The following is a 16,832-nucleotide window of genomic DNA, read 5'->3' as shown; positions in this document are numbered from 1 at the left end:
TTTTAAAGATTTTGTTTTAACATGGAATATTTTGCCGTAAATCGGACGTGACTCATAAAAGATCAAAAATAAAAATTTGGGTCCACTTTCACTTAGCGGATTTCAAACATAGAGTTCATATGTTTAGATCATGTTCTTTAGAAAAACTTCGAATTTCTTGTAAGACATTAAATATGTTTAAGTCATACGTAAGTAAGTAGAGAAAAATTGCAATGATCTATGTCTCCCGCGAAAGATAAAAAATCAACTCAAATGGTAAAAAATCAAAAATTTATTTTGGACACAATTTTTGATCTTCTAATTATGTTAAACGAATAACTTTGTAAATTTGGAAGATAGTATGCTTTTGATAAACGCACAAACACTTTAAGCCCAGACGATAGCAGAATACACCCATCCAATGGTAGAGGGATATGAAGACGAAAATATAGTAACCATCTTGTAAATAGCTAAAGAATATAGTTCAAGCATTCAAAGCGATTACAAAAACCTCTTCAAAATAAATGCAGAATATTTAAATCAAAGTTTTCGTTCTTTTTGTTACTTTAAAAAAAAGGATACAAGAATGATTTCATGTGCATACCAATTAGTTGTAGTTTTTCTAATAACATTATTAAAACTCACGCTTACATTTATTCCATTATTAGATTTATTACAGCTAATCTCCTCTCATTATTCTCAATTATGAATATTAAGCACTTTTTTAAATTTCTCTAATTTTTGGCGGTGTAACTCGATTTTAATCTGTTACGAATATTTAATACACTTGGTTTATAGTTAAAATATTAGACAAATTATGATTTTTTCTTGGCGACATATTAGTATTTTCACTTTGCTGTAGTCGTTTTTTCATAAAACACTTCACTACTATTGTGGATGTTTTTCTGCAATAACATTTTATTTCGAGTTGCTTTTACTCAAAAAGCTTACATTTGGTATCAACTATACGCTCTCCCCCAAACCAAACTGTGTATGAGTGTTGTATTTTCTGCTAAAAGAAGTGGAAAATACAGTCGGAACGGCATATATGCGACCTGTTTCAGATATCCGTAATTTTCTCTCAAGCGCAAGTCGGAAAAGTTACATCCATTACTAAATATGCGAATAAGGAATATCGTCAGCATAAATGCTACCTTGGTCCATAAACAATTTTCGAGTTTTTTTTTTTTTTTTTTTTTTTGAGTTGGGATCAGTTTTTGTGACTTAGAGACAAGCTCTTTCAGAATTTACTCTCGTTACTCTTTTAGTTTTCTAGATATTTGACAAAAATGTTCCATTCCAAAAGCCTTTTTCTCAAACGTGGCGTATATCCAGAGAAATTTGTCAGTAAAAACAGCAAAAAAGCTTGATGTAACAACAGAAAATCTGCTAATAATTTTCGAACAATTTTAAATATAAAAGCAGACAAAAAATACTTAAAACGGAAAATTTTCTCCTAAATTTGGCAAAAATGTATATAAATGTATAGCAAATTATTGAATTGTTGTTTAGAAAATTACAAATTTTGTATGGTATCATTAAAAAATTGATTTTTTTAGTTTAATATGAGCAGACCGTGTACGGAAAAAGATTTCATTGTTTAAGCGAACTTTTACTTTACGGCACTATATTACTAAATAATTGACAATTTTCATGTGAATGAACTTGTTTCGACTATATTCAATAGAAGTACATACCAGAAGGCCAAAATCTCAACATTAGTTTATTATACCCTCCACCATAGAGTGGGAGTATTCTAGCTTCGCCATACCGTTTGTAACACAGGGAAATATTGATCTAAGACCCCATAAAGTATATATACTCTTGATCGCCATGACATTTTAAGTCGATCCTTCCATGTCCGTCCGTCTGTTTGTGAAAAACACGCTAACTTCTTTCGAAGGAGTAAATCTAGGCGCTTGAAATTTTGCAAAAATTCTTCCCATCAGTTAAGGTCGGCTGGGGTTGTTAATGGGCCATATCGGACCATGTTTGATATAGCTGTCATATAAACCGTCATTGGATATAAACCGTCATTCTTGAGCATCTAGACGGCGTAAATTAGTAAGGGGATAACCACTGCTGAAAATTGTTCTGATGTTCACGCCTGGGTTGTTCGGCGTCATAGGCGAACATACTAACCTCTGTGCCAGGGCGGCCTCCATAACGAATACCCATGTTCACAATTGTTGGGAGTCATCGGATAATGATTGCGTCCTATAGAGGCTCAAGAATTATATATGGGCGCTTTATCTAAACATGGACCGATTTTGCTCATTTACAATCCCAGCAGACTTACACTAATTAGTAGTATTTGTGCAAAATTTTGAGCGTCTAGCTTACTTGATCGGTAGTTAAGGCACTTTCGACAGAGGGACATTTCATGACGACCACTAAACATTGTGGGATGTTAGACCAATATTTCGAGGTGTACAATAGGAATAACAAAGTTATTAAAGCCCATCCTGTGGTGCAGAGACTTGAGTTAACTTTACTGTCTGTCTTTTGAATATGCATTTCAATCTAAAGTATTATTGCCGGAAACATAATTTTTATTGTCATCACCAAATAGTTTGGATATTTCAATACAGCTGAATAGGTCACTTTCGTATAAGAGCGACACAAAATAGTGCAGCGTGTATTTGGTCAAATGAAACTTCTGAGTACTTTAGGAATTTTCAGATCAAAATATTAAGAATTCCGTTTCGACACGAGAGGTTTGGTGGACTGCATATAGAAGATAGCAATTCTGTACACTGCAGTTTGTTGTGAATAAATTTTCTTGAATCAGTTTTGAGGTAGCACTAATAAAGTTATGTTGGGCAAAGCAGATTCAACGTCACATATACTGTATAGATTTATATATTGGCAAGTTATGCCAATTTACTTGTGAAGTTGGCGAAGAGTCTTTGCAAATACAAACTTAATTTTTGTTTATAACACCAAATTTTTGATGGACATATATTTCGTTATTTTTTATTATTTCTATTTTTCAAAAATTTTCCTTTATTTTTAAATTATTAATATCTTGAATTTGTTGTTCCATTTTCACATACAAAGAAACTATTTGAATTTTATTTTTGTTTTGTTACAACGTAAATTATTGGTAATTGACGCGAACCGCCAACGTGAAAACAACGTCGTTGCGAATTAAAACATTCACCATTTGGTCAGACGGACAACGAGGGCGGTGGTGGCGACAACCATGGCGCGCTTATGCAGTATATGTGTAGTCACAGTTTGCCAAAGCAAGAATGCAGTTGTTGTTGATTTTTTTATTATTGTTATTATTATTTTTATTGCAATTTACGACGTGACGTGTGTTGTAGTTTTTGTAATAAGCTCAGGGAGAGATTTGTTGTTATTGCAATGAGCTGAATAAGCATTGGACAACAACAAACAATTTATGGACACAGCCACCGACACTGCTGCTGTCGTTTCGAAGGTGCACTTATTGTTGTTGTTGGCCTAAAACGGGCTTTCTTTTAGTTTGGCCTGAGATGTGGTGGCTGCTTTTGTCGTTTGTTGCAACAGCATGTAGTTATAAACAAGTAATATATGTATAAGTTGTTGTTGTAGTTTACGATAATTTCAGATTCCATACTCCGAACTCTCGCTTACATTTGCCAACAGCACATACACACACACACACACGCAATATACATTGTTTTTTCTCTTTTTATCCGCACGAAGCCAAATCCGAAATGACTTTCCCAAATCTTTACAACAAATTTACATTAAGGCACCCTCAGCAGATGTGGATATTGCTTTTTTTGGTATTTCTTTAAATTTTCCAAATTTTGGTTATCATATTTTAGGCTTCACTATACAATGACACTTTTCTGCACTCTCAACTTGGAATGGTGTAAGAAAAAAAAAACCATAAACAAACAACAAAAAATAAACGAACACTTAACTCTTAAAGCCGAAGAGAAAAAACGGAAACTTCTACACTTCCTGAATGCGAATGGTGGTGGGTGGTGATGATGGTGGAAATCGAAGACGGAGTAGAAGACACATACCATTTATAGATTTCAGACGTAGTTTCTGTTGCTGTTGTTTCAGAAAATGCATATTACACTTTTACTACGAGCGTATGATTGATTTTGTTTCACAAGTGGCTTAGCAAAACCCCAATGACACATTATCACATTAACTTCATGTTGTTGCATGTAAATAAGACAATTTCATTGCTTTTTTTATCTTTCACTATTTCTATTATAATACAATATTTATATTATTCTAATTTTAAGTTAGGGGAAGCATTTTTTACGCGTAACTTAAGCCTTCACTCACAAAACGATTTATTTTTTGTATGATATAGTGCTCAGTGGTAAACCACAACACCTTAAGGACAACTCAAAAGGGAAACAAAAACAAAAAGATATATATCGTTTTTATTCAAATTTTGCTCGTTTTCTTCTTTTTGTTTCACATTTATTTTCTTTTTTTTTGCTGAGAGCACTAAAAATCAACGTCACACACGACCGTTCCTATTGTTAAGTTGTTGTTAACGAGACGACAGGTAGAGCAATACTAAACCATTTCGGCCATAGAAGATTCCATAAGAAACGCTTGAAATCGGTATCCGTGAGTTTTTCTCATTTTGTTGTATCTCTCTGTTCTCCAATTGAGAGGCCTGTAGTGGTGTCACACTTGGTATGGTGTGCTATCAGCACAAGAGATAATCTCCTTCGTATTGGGAAAGGTGAAGAAATCGCTCTTTTTGTGTCCACTAACATCTCTGCTATTCTGCTATTTCTTGTATTGGCTAAGAAAATTTTAATGGTCTTGTTGGATTATTCTCTTTTATTTTGTTTGGCATAATTTGGTGAGCACTGAGCGTTCGTGGTGTTTCGCATTTCAGGGTTGTGTTGAGGCGTTTTGCTGTTCATGTGGCAGTGAGTCGCAATGAATGGTGTGGTGTATTTAGGTATTTTCTCAATAAGAGACCAATTCACATATCCATGACATTACAAACAAGTTCAAAATGTTAGCAGCATTTTTTTTATAATCGTATTGTCAGTCAGCGCAATAGTCGACAATGAACGAAAATGATAAAAAACTTATTGGAAAATTTTTCACTGCAGGTCGTGATATTAGTACAGCGCCCATATACCAGTACTGGCCATTTAATAGTTAGAAAGCCAGAACGTCCACGTAAGTAATCAATTTCCTGCAGGAAAATTTATTTCACTGAGAACCTCATATGCCAAATTCGGTCAATTTGGTTGAAGCATTTTTAAAAAACTTTAAACGGAAGGTGCAGATTTGCCACAGCGTGGAAGACCGAGGCATTCAGTTTAAGTGGGTATGGCAACTAGAATTGGTAGGTATCAAAGCTCGGAACTTGGTGTATTTGAAAGAAGGATTATGAATGAATAAAATCAGCGAATGGTGTCGCATGTACCACGAACTGTATGACTATATTGATATAATTAAACGAGCTAAAATACAAAAGTTTCTGTAGTGGGAATGAATATAGCCCCATCCTGCAACATGAAAGACCGAAACTTGAAAATTTTATATTGATAGTATTCTATAAAGACAAATATAGGCCAGGCCACGACCGCCTCAAAAATTATTTTTCTTAAGGACAAAATTGTAAAAAAAAATCTTTATTAAAAACAAAATTATAATAAAATCTTTTCTTAAGACAAAATTTCAGCGGAACACTCTCTAATGACAAAACTACAGGCAGGGCCGAACCCCCCTCGAAATGATTTTTTAAAGACAAAATTTCACAACAATTTTTTCTAAAGGCGAACTTTTAATTAAATTTTAATTAAATTAAAGACAAGATCCTAATTAACATTTTTCTAAAGAAAATATTTTTGTAAATTTTTTCTAAAGACTTTCACTACAATTTTGCCCAGTTTTGGGCCTTACGCGAAATTATTTTTAAAGCCAAAATTTCAATAAAATTGTTTGTGTCTGCTCAATCTACAAACTTTTTTATTTTGCTTTTACATTTCAAGTAGAAATAAAGACAAACCCCATAATCTGGGCATAATTCTAATAACAAAATAATTTTTGTCAATGTTTAAACTTCAAAGACATTTTTTTCTAAAGACAACATCTTAATTAACATTTTTCTAAAAAGCTTAGGTTAGGTTGAAAGGAGGGTGCAGATATTAATCCTTCCCATGCCACTATGGGCATACACCTAAGCCAGTCATCGGCTTGTTGTGCGCTCTAAAAACTACCAAGTAACCTCTAAAAAGAAGTTAGGAATTCCGTGCTTCTTACTAAATCTTTAATTGTTTTCAATACCACTCCCCTAAGATGGTTCATGTCTGGTAATGATAAAAGAAATGCTACAACGTCGATTCATTCGTGTAACATGATCTTCCAGATTGCAATACTAGGGTTCCCTCAATCCAAGACTGTGCCGATGGCAGCAGTGCCTCGCACTCGACTTCAAGCTTTATCTCAGGTATCCGATCGGAAACCTCTCCACTTCCTTCCAGGTTTCCTATCATCGCCTCGATTAAACCGCTATGAGACTTAAGGCGATGGGAGAATGGATTGAGGATGGGAGCAGCTATGGTATGAGCTCCCATCGCCTTAAGTCTCATAGCCGCAGTGGCTGTCTCACATTTAATCTGTACGTCAATGGATCGGATATCTGGAATAGTCTCCAGTGCCCTAGTGGTCGTGGTCCTCAACGCTCCGCCTATGCCAAGACAACATGTTCTTTGAACCTGCTTTATGGTCCTTATGTTGCACTTTTGCTCCATAGCAGTCCACCAAACTACTGAGGCGTAAGTAAGTATTGGTCTAATCTCGCTCCTGTAGAGCCAGTGGACTATCCTGGAATACAGGCCGCATTTCGAGCCTACGGCCCGTCTACATAGTGCCCAACATGTGTGAGCCTTCTCATTACGCTCCTGAATGTCACACTTCCAATTCAGTTTCCTGTCCAAGATCACACCTAAGTATTTGACCTTGTCAGATATCGAAATCGTCTTATAGAGGAAACGTGGTGCTTTAAATTGGCCCACCTTCGTCTTCCTCGTGAACAGGCATATTTCAGTCTTCTACGGGTTAACATTGCGACCTCTGGGTCTAGCCCAGTCACATGCCATACGCAAGGCGCTTTCGGCCCTTCTGCATAGCTCGTTTGGATCCTTACCCCATAGAAGTATTATAACATCGTCTGCGTAGCAGACGGGTTCAAATCACTCCTCAGTCAGCAGCCGTAATAGGTCATTTATGGTGGTCACCAATAGAAGTGGTGATAAAATGCCCCCCTGTGGCGTGCCCTGTTCCACTTACTCCCTCATATTTATGCCATGGGATACACAATTTATCAATCTTTTCCTTAGCTTATGGTTTATCCAGTCTCTAAGGACCGCGTCCACCCGGTACTGGATTAGATCATTGTATCGGTCCGCAAATTGTTAAAAGCCCCCTCGATGTCAACGCATACCGCCAGTGTGTATGTTTTGGCATCAAAGGGCAGTCTCCACCGACCTTCCCTTGACATAGGCATGAAATGTTCTTTAGAATATATTTTAATAAAATCTTTTCAACATGTCTATAACTATTAAAAAAAAATCAGTGAAAAAGAAAAAATGTTGCTCAGGCCTGGTCCCTCAGGAAATTATTTTTTTCTAAAAGAAAGATTTCAGTAACATCTTTACAAACGATAACATTTTCCTGAAGTTTTATCTAAGCACAAATTTCAATAAATATTTTTAAAGGCAAATTCTCTTCAAGAACCGATTCGCTATGTAATTTTTAAAATACAAAATTTTGGAGTTTATATTAACTATTATTGAAGTTTTCTTTAAGACAAAATTTTGATGGAATTTCTCAAAAAAAAAATCCAATAAAAGTTGATCCGAGAGACAAATATTTAACAAAAATTCCATATGAATTGTCCCTAACTCAAGTTGTATTATTTTGATAGAAATTTTATCTATAGGAAAAATATAATTCAAAAATTTTCTTTAACTTCCTTTAATATTTTGCTTGTTAATAATATTTAATTATAACTTATTTAAATTATTGGGTTGCCCAAAAAGTAATTGTCGGTAATATAGTAAAGGGTGATTTTTTTGAGGTTAGGATTTTCATGCATTAGTATTTGACAGATCACGTGGGATTTCAGACATGGTGTCAAAGAGAAAGATGCTCAGTATGCTTTGACATTTTATCATGAATAGACTTACTAACGAGCAACGCTTGCAAATCATTGAGTTTTATTACCAAAATCAGTGTTCGGTTCGAAATGTGTTCATTCACCGTAACGTTGCGTCCAACAGCATCTTTGAAAAAATACGGTCCAATGATTCCACCAGCGTACAAACCACACCAAACAGTGCATTTTTCGGGATGCATGGGCAGTTCTTGAACGGCTTCTGGTTGCTCTTCACTCCAAATGCGGCAATTTTGCTTATTTACGTAGCCATTCAACCAGAAATGAGCCTCATCGCTGAACAAAATTTGTCAAAATTTGAACACATTTCGAACCGAACACTGATTTTGGTAATAAAATTCAATGATTTGCAAGCGTTGCTCGTTAGTAAGTCTATTCATGATGAAATGTCAAAGCATACTGAGCATCTTTCTCTTTGACACCATGTCTGAAATCCCACGTGATCTGTCAAATACTAATGCATGAAAATCCTAACCTCAAAAAAATCACCCTTTAGAAATATAGTCGGCGTTGACAAATTTTTTTAACGGCTTGTGACTCTGTAATTGCATTCTTTCTTCTGTCAGTTATCAGCTGTTACTTTTAGCTTGCTTTAGAAAAAAAGTGCGCGAAATTTTGTTTACATTTGTTTGTTTGGCGTCAATTTTAATATGGGTACCACATGTATTAAAAGAAATTCATTTAACAAACCGAATCAACGCTTGTGATATGCACCTTAAACGCAATGAATTCGATCCGTTTTAAAACGAATCATAACTGGAGATGACAAATGGATTGTTTACAACAACGTTAGTCGAAAACGATCATGGTCCAAGCATGGTGAACCAGCTCAATCCACTTCAAAGGCTGATATCCACCAAAAGAAGGTTATGCTGTCTGTTTGGTGGGATTGGAAGGGTGTGGTAAATTTTGAGCTGCTTCCAAGGAACCAAACGATTAATTCGGATGTTTACTGTCAACAATTGGACAAATTGAATACAGCCATCAAGGAGAAGCGACCAGAATTGGTCAATCGTAAAGGTGTCATATTCCACCAGGACAACGCTAGACCGCACACATCTTTGGTCACTCGCCAAAAGCTGAGTGAGCTTGGCTGGGAACTTTTGATGCATCCACCATATAGCCCTGACCTTGCACCATCAGACAACCATTTATTTCGATCTTTGCAGAACTCCCTAAATGGTAAAACTTTCGGCAATGATGAGGCTATAAAATCGCACTTGGTTCAGTTTTTTGCAGATAAAGGCCAAAAGTTCTATGAGCGTGGAATACTACATTTGCCAGGAAGATGGCAAAAGGTTATCGAACAAAATGGCAATTATATATTTGATTAAAGTTCATTCTAAGTTTTATTAAAAATGCATTTACTTTCTTTTAAAAAATCCGCAATTACTTTTTAGGCAACCCAATACATCAGCAATGAAATGAAACATTTAAGACTTGGAAACTCAATTTTAAAACCGCGAAATGAGATGTTTTAAAACAATTCTAAGTTTACTTCTTAAATTTTTGATTTTCATCAAAAAAAAGTGCAGCTATGAAATACTCATTTTAAGTGTTTTTTTTGTCTTTGGGTATAGCTCAGTCTGCCAGTTCGTATTGGCTGGTTCGCTATCGTGTGCTGATATGAACGAATAGCTTTCTAGAGAATTCGGTTTTTAAGAATATTTGAAGATCATTTTATTTTTGAAAATCATCATTATTTATTATTTTGACGAAAATAAATCAGATAAAATTTAAAACGCAAATAAAATTTGTAAAGAAAGGTAAAAGTTAACCACAACGTAGAAATCGCTTCGTACTTCCGATTTTTAGTTCAACCACCTTTTCATATTCTATCTCCAATAAATTAGGAAAACTAAAGGTCTTATGAAGACATGATGTAAATTGAAAGCACGCACGACAATGCAATTTTTACCCGACATATTTTTCATAAAAAACGGATTTTCGATCGTTTTTAAAAATGTTCGGAGTAGAATTTATCGCCATCATTGAAGCAAAATGAAGATGTTTCTCCCTAAAGATTGCTCAAAAATTGTTTTTGAGATATTTTACAATCACAGTGGCTTAATATTTGTTTGCGCAACATTTTTTTAGAAATAATTCACTTAAAACCAAGTGACCAACACAAATATCTTTGCGGACAGTAAACTAACCATTAGGGCAATAACAACCAGGATGGTAAGGTCACGAACAGTCTTGGAGTGTACGAAGATTAACGCCAGAGGACTGCCGTCAACAAACTTGGCTATTACGAGGCTATTACTGAAAGGAAGCGAGCAGGAGGTCAGTAAAGCTTTGTGCATCATAATAGTACACTGCAAAATCGGTGCGGCAAGTGAGTGCATGTGGAGTAGATGATGATTCATATGCCATTGCCCGGCTTTCGCGGCTAACAGACATAAACAATAAGCTGTTGAAATAATAAAACGAGTTTGAAAGCAAATTCAAATGAGCGCAAAAGAAAAAAATGCATCAAAATACTGAAGCTGATTCACAGAAACTATCACAATAAAACTAAGATATCCGTAAATACAAGCACATATTCAAGGATTTGAAAGATTCGAATCAGCCTGTAAATGGTGTATTGGCAAGCAGTACAAAGTTTAGCTCTGACTTTATGACCAAATGTCAACGCCGATGTTCCGTTCCTGTAGCCAGTAACAAACACATTTGTCTATAAAAAAATTCGAGGTATCTTTACCAATTTCACAGTAATAGAAGAATTTTGGTAATTTTTCGATTTTGAAAAAATATTGGGTAGGCCCTCTCAAAAATAAGATACTGTTTATGTCTCTGGTGAGGAGTATATAATTCTTTAGTGCCATAGAAAGTTCATTGGCATTCAAATTCAGATTTTGAGTGTAGTGTCAACGGATGCGTGGCAGATATTGCTAAATTTATGGGTCATTTATGGATTGCAACTCAACTTTAGTTGCGTTGCCAGGAGATAAAACCATAAAATGAAAATTTTTTTGTATAAAATTGGAAATTTTTGTTAGTTTCATTCGATATCAGTGTTTTGTTCAGCTACATAGTAAATTGTAACAAGTAAAAGCGTGCTAAGTTCGGCCGGGCCGAATCTTGTAAACCCACCACCATTCTGCTAACAGTTACGCAAAGGATTTGGAAGGTATGTGGCACGATTTTTGGAAGCCGTAGCAGCACACTGCGTACAAAATTTCAGCCACATAGGATAAAAAATAAGGCTTCCAGGGGCTTGAGATGTCAAATCAGGAGATCGTTTTTATATCGTTATAGGAGCTATATCAGTTACACACCGTGGGACCATACTTGTCACGATTGTTGAAAGTCATAAAGCCCTACGTGCAAAATGTCAGCTCAATCGGATAAGAACTGCGGCTTTTAGGGGCTCAAGATGATAAAGTCAGTAGATCGGCTTGATGGGAGCTATATCAGGTTTTAAACCGATTCAGACCACACTTGGCACGATTGTTGGAAGTCGTAACGGAACACTATGTCCAGTGTTCCGTCCAATCGGTTAATAATTGCAGCTTCTAGGAGCTCAAGAAGTCAAGTCGAAGGACCACTTTATATGGGAGCTATATCCAAATCTGAACGTATTTCAACGTAGAGACTAGTGATAATTTTAAAAAGAGATTGAAATTGATATCTTTAAAAGTTTCGCCATAGGTACTTTCATTGATACAAAATATTAGAGCAACATGGAAGCCTTCGATCATAACATCGAAATAAAATTAAATATAATCTGAAACAATTTGAATTACCAACTTAGATCTGCTTATGACTGGTACAAATTTGAGTTAGAATTATGTTACAATAGTAGTGTCCTTGGCTTGGCATCCTTTGCCATATGCACAATCTATTTGAAAATTAAGAAGAATGTGCACATATATAAAGAGCATGGGTTAAATAAATGTATAAGTACATAAAAACTAGTTGAACCCCCGGATAACATTTTATATATCAGAAGAAAAGCGATTGTCAATGTAAATTCTTGCCTAAATTTATCGCAAAAAACATGTACATTTAACGTAAACAAAATTCAACGTTTTGCAGAAAAGAATCTTACCTGACGAAAAAACTATTTTTTTGCGTGTAGCTCTACGCGTTTACATCATTCCAACTTGATCTACTAGCGATTACTTCACTGCTATAGGCCGATACTTTGTTCGTATTTTACAGTGAAAATATTTTTTTTTTCACTTTTTTTTAAATAATAAATAAATTTTGAACCAATACAACTAAATAGTTTTTGTATAATTATTTGAATATTGGAATACAATTCTCAAACTACAATTTCCATCCTGCATGTCACATGAAGGACGAACTTTCAATTGCAATAATCACTCTCACTCATCTTTCTTTGAGCATAAAATTTTCTAGATTGCATTTTGAAGTAAAATATGGTTGGGATATAGGATCTGTCTTATTTAAGCACCATCCACTGCAGTTAGTGCAACTGCTAATAATTATCGATACGACGCGATAGCCGCCGACAACGCGTACTTTACACTGTAGTGCTCTGTATCCATCCATCAACAAAAAATATCTAAACAATATTTGAATCATTAATTTCATCTCCATTTGCGGGAAAAAAATCACGAATTTGGGAGAAATCTCCAATATTTGCAGCATTGGGTAAGCTAAGACAGCCACATGAATAAAGTTCTTTACGATGATGGTCTTAAAAAGCCTTTGAGTCACAAACTTTTTGAAAATGGCATCTAACACTTTAGCACCCTATTGTAACTCAACAAGATCTTATCTTTTTTGAACCATACTGCACCCACCATGATTGGTGCTTCTCTTTTACCCAGCACTGTATTACAACTACGTTGCAATTTTCATTTGTACCTCTCCCGTTGTTGTTGTTATATAGTTGTCGTTGTTGCCATATTTCTTCTTATGTGTTCGCGTGTAGCGGTTTGCAATATGGCTGTCCGCCTGCTAATATTCTTCTTATTTCAATTCGTAGTTTTGTGAGGGTTTCGTTGTTTTTCTTATTTGCGTATTGCGATAGCCACTGTTTCGCTTAGATTTTCCTGTTTCTCATTTCGATTCCGTTCGTGTACGTTCTACTGCGTTTTGTTTGGAGCGCACTTATTATTTGGCAAGCAATCAGTCACACTACTCTTCTCTAATGACAACAAAATTAGACGGAGAAAAACAACAAACGGCGTCATCAAAATATTCTCATTTTTCTTTTGTCATTTGCCGGCGTTGTTGTTGCTGTTGGTGTACTAATGGCAACGAAATGCGTAATTTTTGATTCAGTTTAAATGTTTCTTTCGGGTAGTTTTGAATATCTCATTCTCATGACAATCGACGATTATTTCTGATCACCTAATCCAAAATGTGAGCTTTCTGTCTGGACGGCATTCACTGTGGCAACAGCAACGACAATGCGACAGACGACTCTCTAAAGCGCTTGCAGATAAAGATGACGATGCCGAAGATGAAGCGGTGGAAGGCTGACTAGTGGCTGAGTCGCTTGCTTGACGCTGAAAGCGGCGGCGTACATCAATTGTAATTGATTTCTTTATTTCACAATTGCATTACATGGAGGGATAAATAAATGAAATCATTAACATTTTCTTATTCATTCATTACTTCGCTTATTTCGCATCGTTGTGCATCGTTTTCATTGGAAGCAATGAAACCAACTATTGTTTTTGAACCAGAATTCTGCGTGATTCAGATCAAATCTGCGAGCAGAGCGTAAATGCTGACACATTCCATTTAGGTGGATAATTATCCACCATTGAATGTCAAAAAGAAGAAGGCGGCAATTGCAATCGATATATACATGGATAGCTAATCATGAAGTACCATGCCATAGCAATATCAGATTGAAGTAAAATTAGTCAATTGACTAGCACTGGCCATTTCGAAGAGATGAGGCGCAGGTTATTGCACTCAGAACCGTCTGCGGCTAAATGAGCAGAGTTTGTACGTTCATAGCCACTGCCAACTGGCACTCATTCCAACTTAAAACGGTGACTCGAGTAAATTGAGCTAAATTCAAGTTTTGTATAACATTTCAAAATGACAGATCGGGAATTCAAAAAATGCTCCTAAAAGGCCTAAGAGCTGCCAGCTGTATTTTTAACTCATTTCAAAGAAACACGGAGCGGCCCTAGAGTAGTGCCAACAGGATGTCTTTGGCCATTCGGTACCTGACAAAAACGAATCATGCTCTCTCATTTATATTAGAGTTTTATTCAACGGCAATAAGAGCAAATAAGGAAGTATTGGGTTGCCCAAAACGTAATTGCGGATTTTTCATATAGTCGGCGTTGACAAATTTTTTCACAGCTTGTGACTCTGTAATTGCATTCTTTCTTCCATCAGTTATCAGCTGTTACTTTTAGCTTGCTTTAGAAAAAAGTGTAAAAAAGTATATTTGATTAAAGTTCATTCTAAGTTTTATAAAAAATGCATTTACTTTCTTTTAAAAAATCAGCAATTACTTTTTGGGCAACTCAATATTTCCAAATATTTATGAGTTCCTCAATGTCAGAAAAACATGTAGATATATGATTCTGGACCAGAGTGACTGTCATTTATTCGCATGGAATTCAACAATCAACATTGACAAACAGGCTAGTAGACAAATTTTCGAAAAGATAATTTGCCTGCCTTTATCCACTGACCCTCCGCTCGCTGAAGATGCTGTCAGACGACATGTATTTGTAATATGGCATGTCAAATTGAACAAACATGAAAGTTGTACACATCCTCTGATACACATTGAACGAATATTGGAATATATCAGGCCTGTTTCAATTTTTACGGAAGTTTGCGATTGCAAATCGTTATTAAATCGTACTATATTTATTTTGATTCTCCGGTTTTCGTGCGATTTTACATTACAAACAGCTGTAGCAGAAATGAGTCAAATGTTTTACCTAATTGCGTACACCATACGTATATGTGTGTCAATTATTTTTTATCCGCTAATTATACTACATTATCAATATTTGTTCTAATTTTGTTTTGGAATCGTATGATTATAAAACGTAAAGCGAAAAACCTATTGTGTCACACGCGCATTTCTAGTGGCTGTTTAAAACGACAAAAACACAGCCACGCAGGAAAATTTGCTAAATTCAATAAAAAGCGTCTTGCGAAGGAACATAGCTTAGTATGAATAGAAAAAAGCTAAAATATGATCCTAATCTAATAATCGTTTATATTTTACATTTTACTGACGTATTTCGCAATATTTTGTAAGAAAATATTATCAGCTGTTTATTTTTCTGTGTTTTGCAATAAATTCGCACAATGTACCCATGCGAAAACATGGATTAAGATGTGATTTAATTCTTTAGATATGCAGCAATGCATTGTATGTAACAATTGAAAAAAAAAATTCATAGTTATAATGAAATCATTGCATTTAATCTCAATCCGCAAAGGCAAGTCTGACCGATTTAAAGGCGGGAGATTTTTGCGATTTTCGATTGCGGTTATTGGAATAGGCCTGTGTATGTATATTTTGATTAAAGCGAGTTAAATTTTCATGCGAATAGAAACGTACTCTCTATTTGCAGCACGATTTGCGTCGTATCGAAGCAAAATACGGTCGACGTATTTGTTGTTTTTGTTGTTTCGTGGGTCGTACTTTTAGTAAATTTACGTAGGGAAAATAAGTTTAGCTAGAAAAAAAGAAGTTGAAAAACAAAGTTGGAAAAAAAGGATTTGCCAGAAAAAATGGAAAAGTTTATAGATACAAGACTAAGTAACTCAAAGGAAGACGACTTTAGGGAAAATCCTCCCAAGATAAAGATTATGGAAATATTAAATTCGGGGCCAGCAGAGGATGGCTCGAAAATTTTTAAAAAGGCACAACTTCACAACTTTTAAATAACAAGAGATTTTAAGCCAAGGTGCTGTTTCTTCTTCGAATTTCTTGTGGTGTGACTAACTTTGTAGGCCCACAATGGGTCCCCGTACCTAACAGATCCCCGACATTTTGCACATTCAGTGAAGATATCTTTATCCTTTCACAAATGGTAGACTTATTTACAATTTTTTCCCATCCCACTGTTCGTCGCTTTGGTGTACGTCACAATATTTTTGGAACCAATGACGACGTGGATCGAGGTATTCCTGTGCATATTGTGTGATATGACCTTAATCTGATGTGCTGTCTGCACATAAACACGTGCTCGGACACCTAACTATGTTGTGTAGCGTTTCCTACCATTGTGTTAACATTTTTCTTGAATTAGATACACCAGCACATAACCATTGCCATGGCTCGCACGTGCTAAGCAAATAAGAATGCATCATATATCCCAGGTTGTGGTTAAACCTATAGGGTCCTTAACAATGAACAAGTAGAAGACTGAAGTCTAAGCGCTTTCTGTAGTCTGTGGTACCAGATGAAGCGAACTAATCTGATCTCCTTGTCACAACTAGTACCAGTGGGCCCACAAACAGTCCGAGGTTAGTGGCTTCCAGCTGACAATCTTGTCCGATGCACGCGAATGAATGACCGAACTGAAGACCGAGACTGATGGCATCCAGGTGACAACCATATCCGACACACGCGAATGGTCATTGAAATTATATATAAATGAAGTAGATAAAATTATAAATTTCGAATGTTGAAAGAATTAAAAAGAAATCAGCTAAATATATGATTTCAACAGATTTCATCGTCTAAGGTAGTAGATGCCAAATTACAACTGTTCTCAAC

General features: G+C 35.6%; 1 protein-coding gene across 7 annotated transcripts in view; it reads right to left on the bottom strand.

The window, feature by feature from the left end:
- Positions 1-16,832, bottom strand: part of LOC106084413 (mucin-2) — a 263,301-nt gene that overhangs the window by 244,933 nt on the left and 1,536 nt on the right. Inside the window, exons 1-3 of one of the 7 annotated variants that reach the window (XM_059366669.1) lie at positions 4,002-5,820; positions 3,036-3,833; positions 631-884 (exon numbers count right to left, since the gene is read on the bottom strand). The exons of 1 other annotated variant lie outside the window; for it this stretch is intronic. Coding sequence is in view for 1 of the 6 variants with exons in the window: in XM_013248084.2 (XP_013103538.2) it covers positions 4,002-4,053 (52 nt within the window). In the remaining 5 variants the exon portion in view is untranslated. Of the gene's footprint in view, positions 1-624; positions 885-3,035; positions 3,834-3,896; positions 3,976-4,001; positions 5,821-16,832 lie in introns of those variants that run through there. 5 more of the 7 variants (XM_059366668.1, XM_059366670.1, XM_059366671.1 and 2 more) reach the window with 5 other exon arrangements.

Source organism: Stomoxys calcitrans, chromosome 4 (genome assembly GCF_963082655.1).
Source record: "Stomoxys calcitrans chromosome 4, idStoCalc2.1, whole genome shotgun sequence".
NCBI classification, from domain to species: Eukaryota; Metazoa; Arthropoda; class Insecta; order Diptera; family Muscidae; genus Stomoxys; species Stomoxys calcitrans.
The sequence above is the reverse complement of the archived record's forward strand: the minus strand, read 5'-3'. Positions and strand labels throughout refer to the sequence as shown.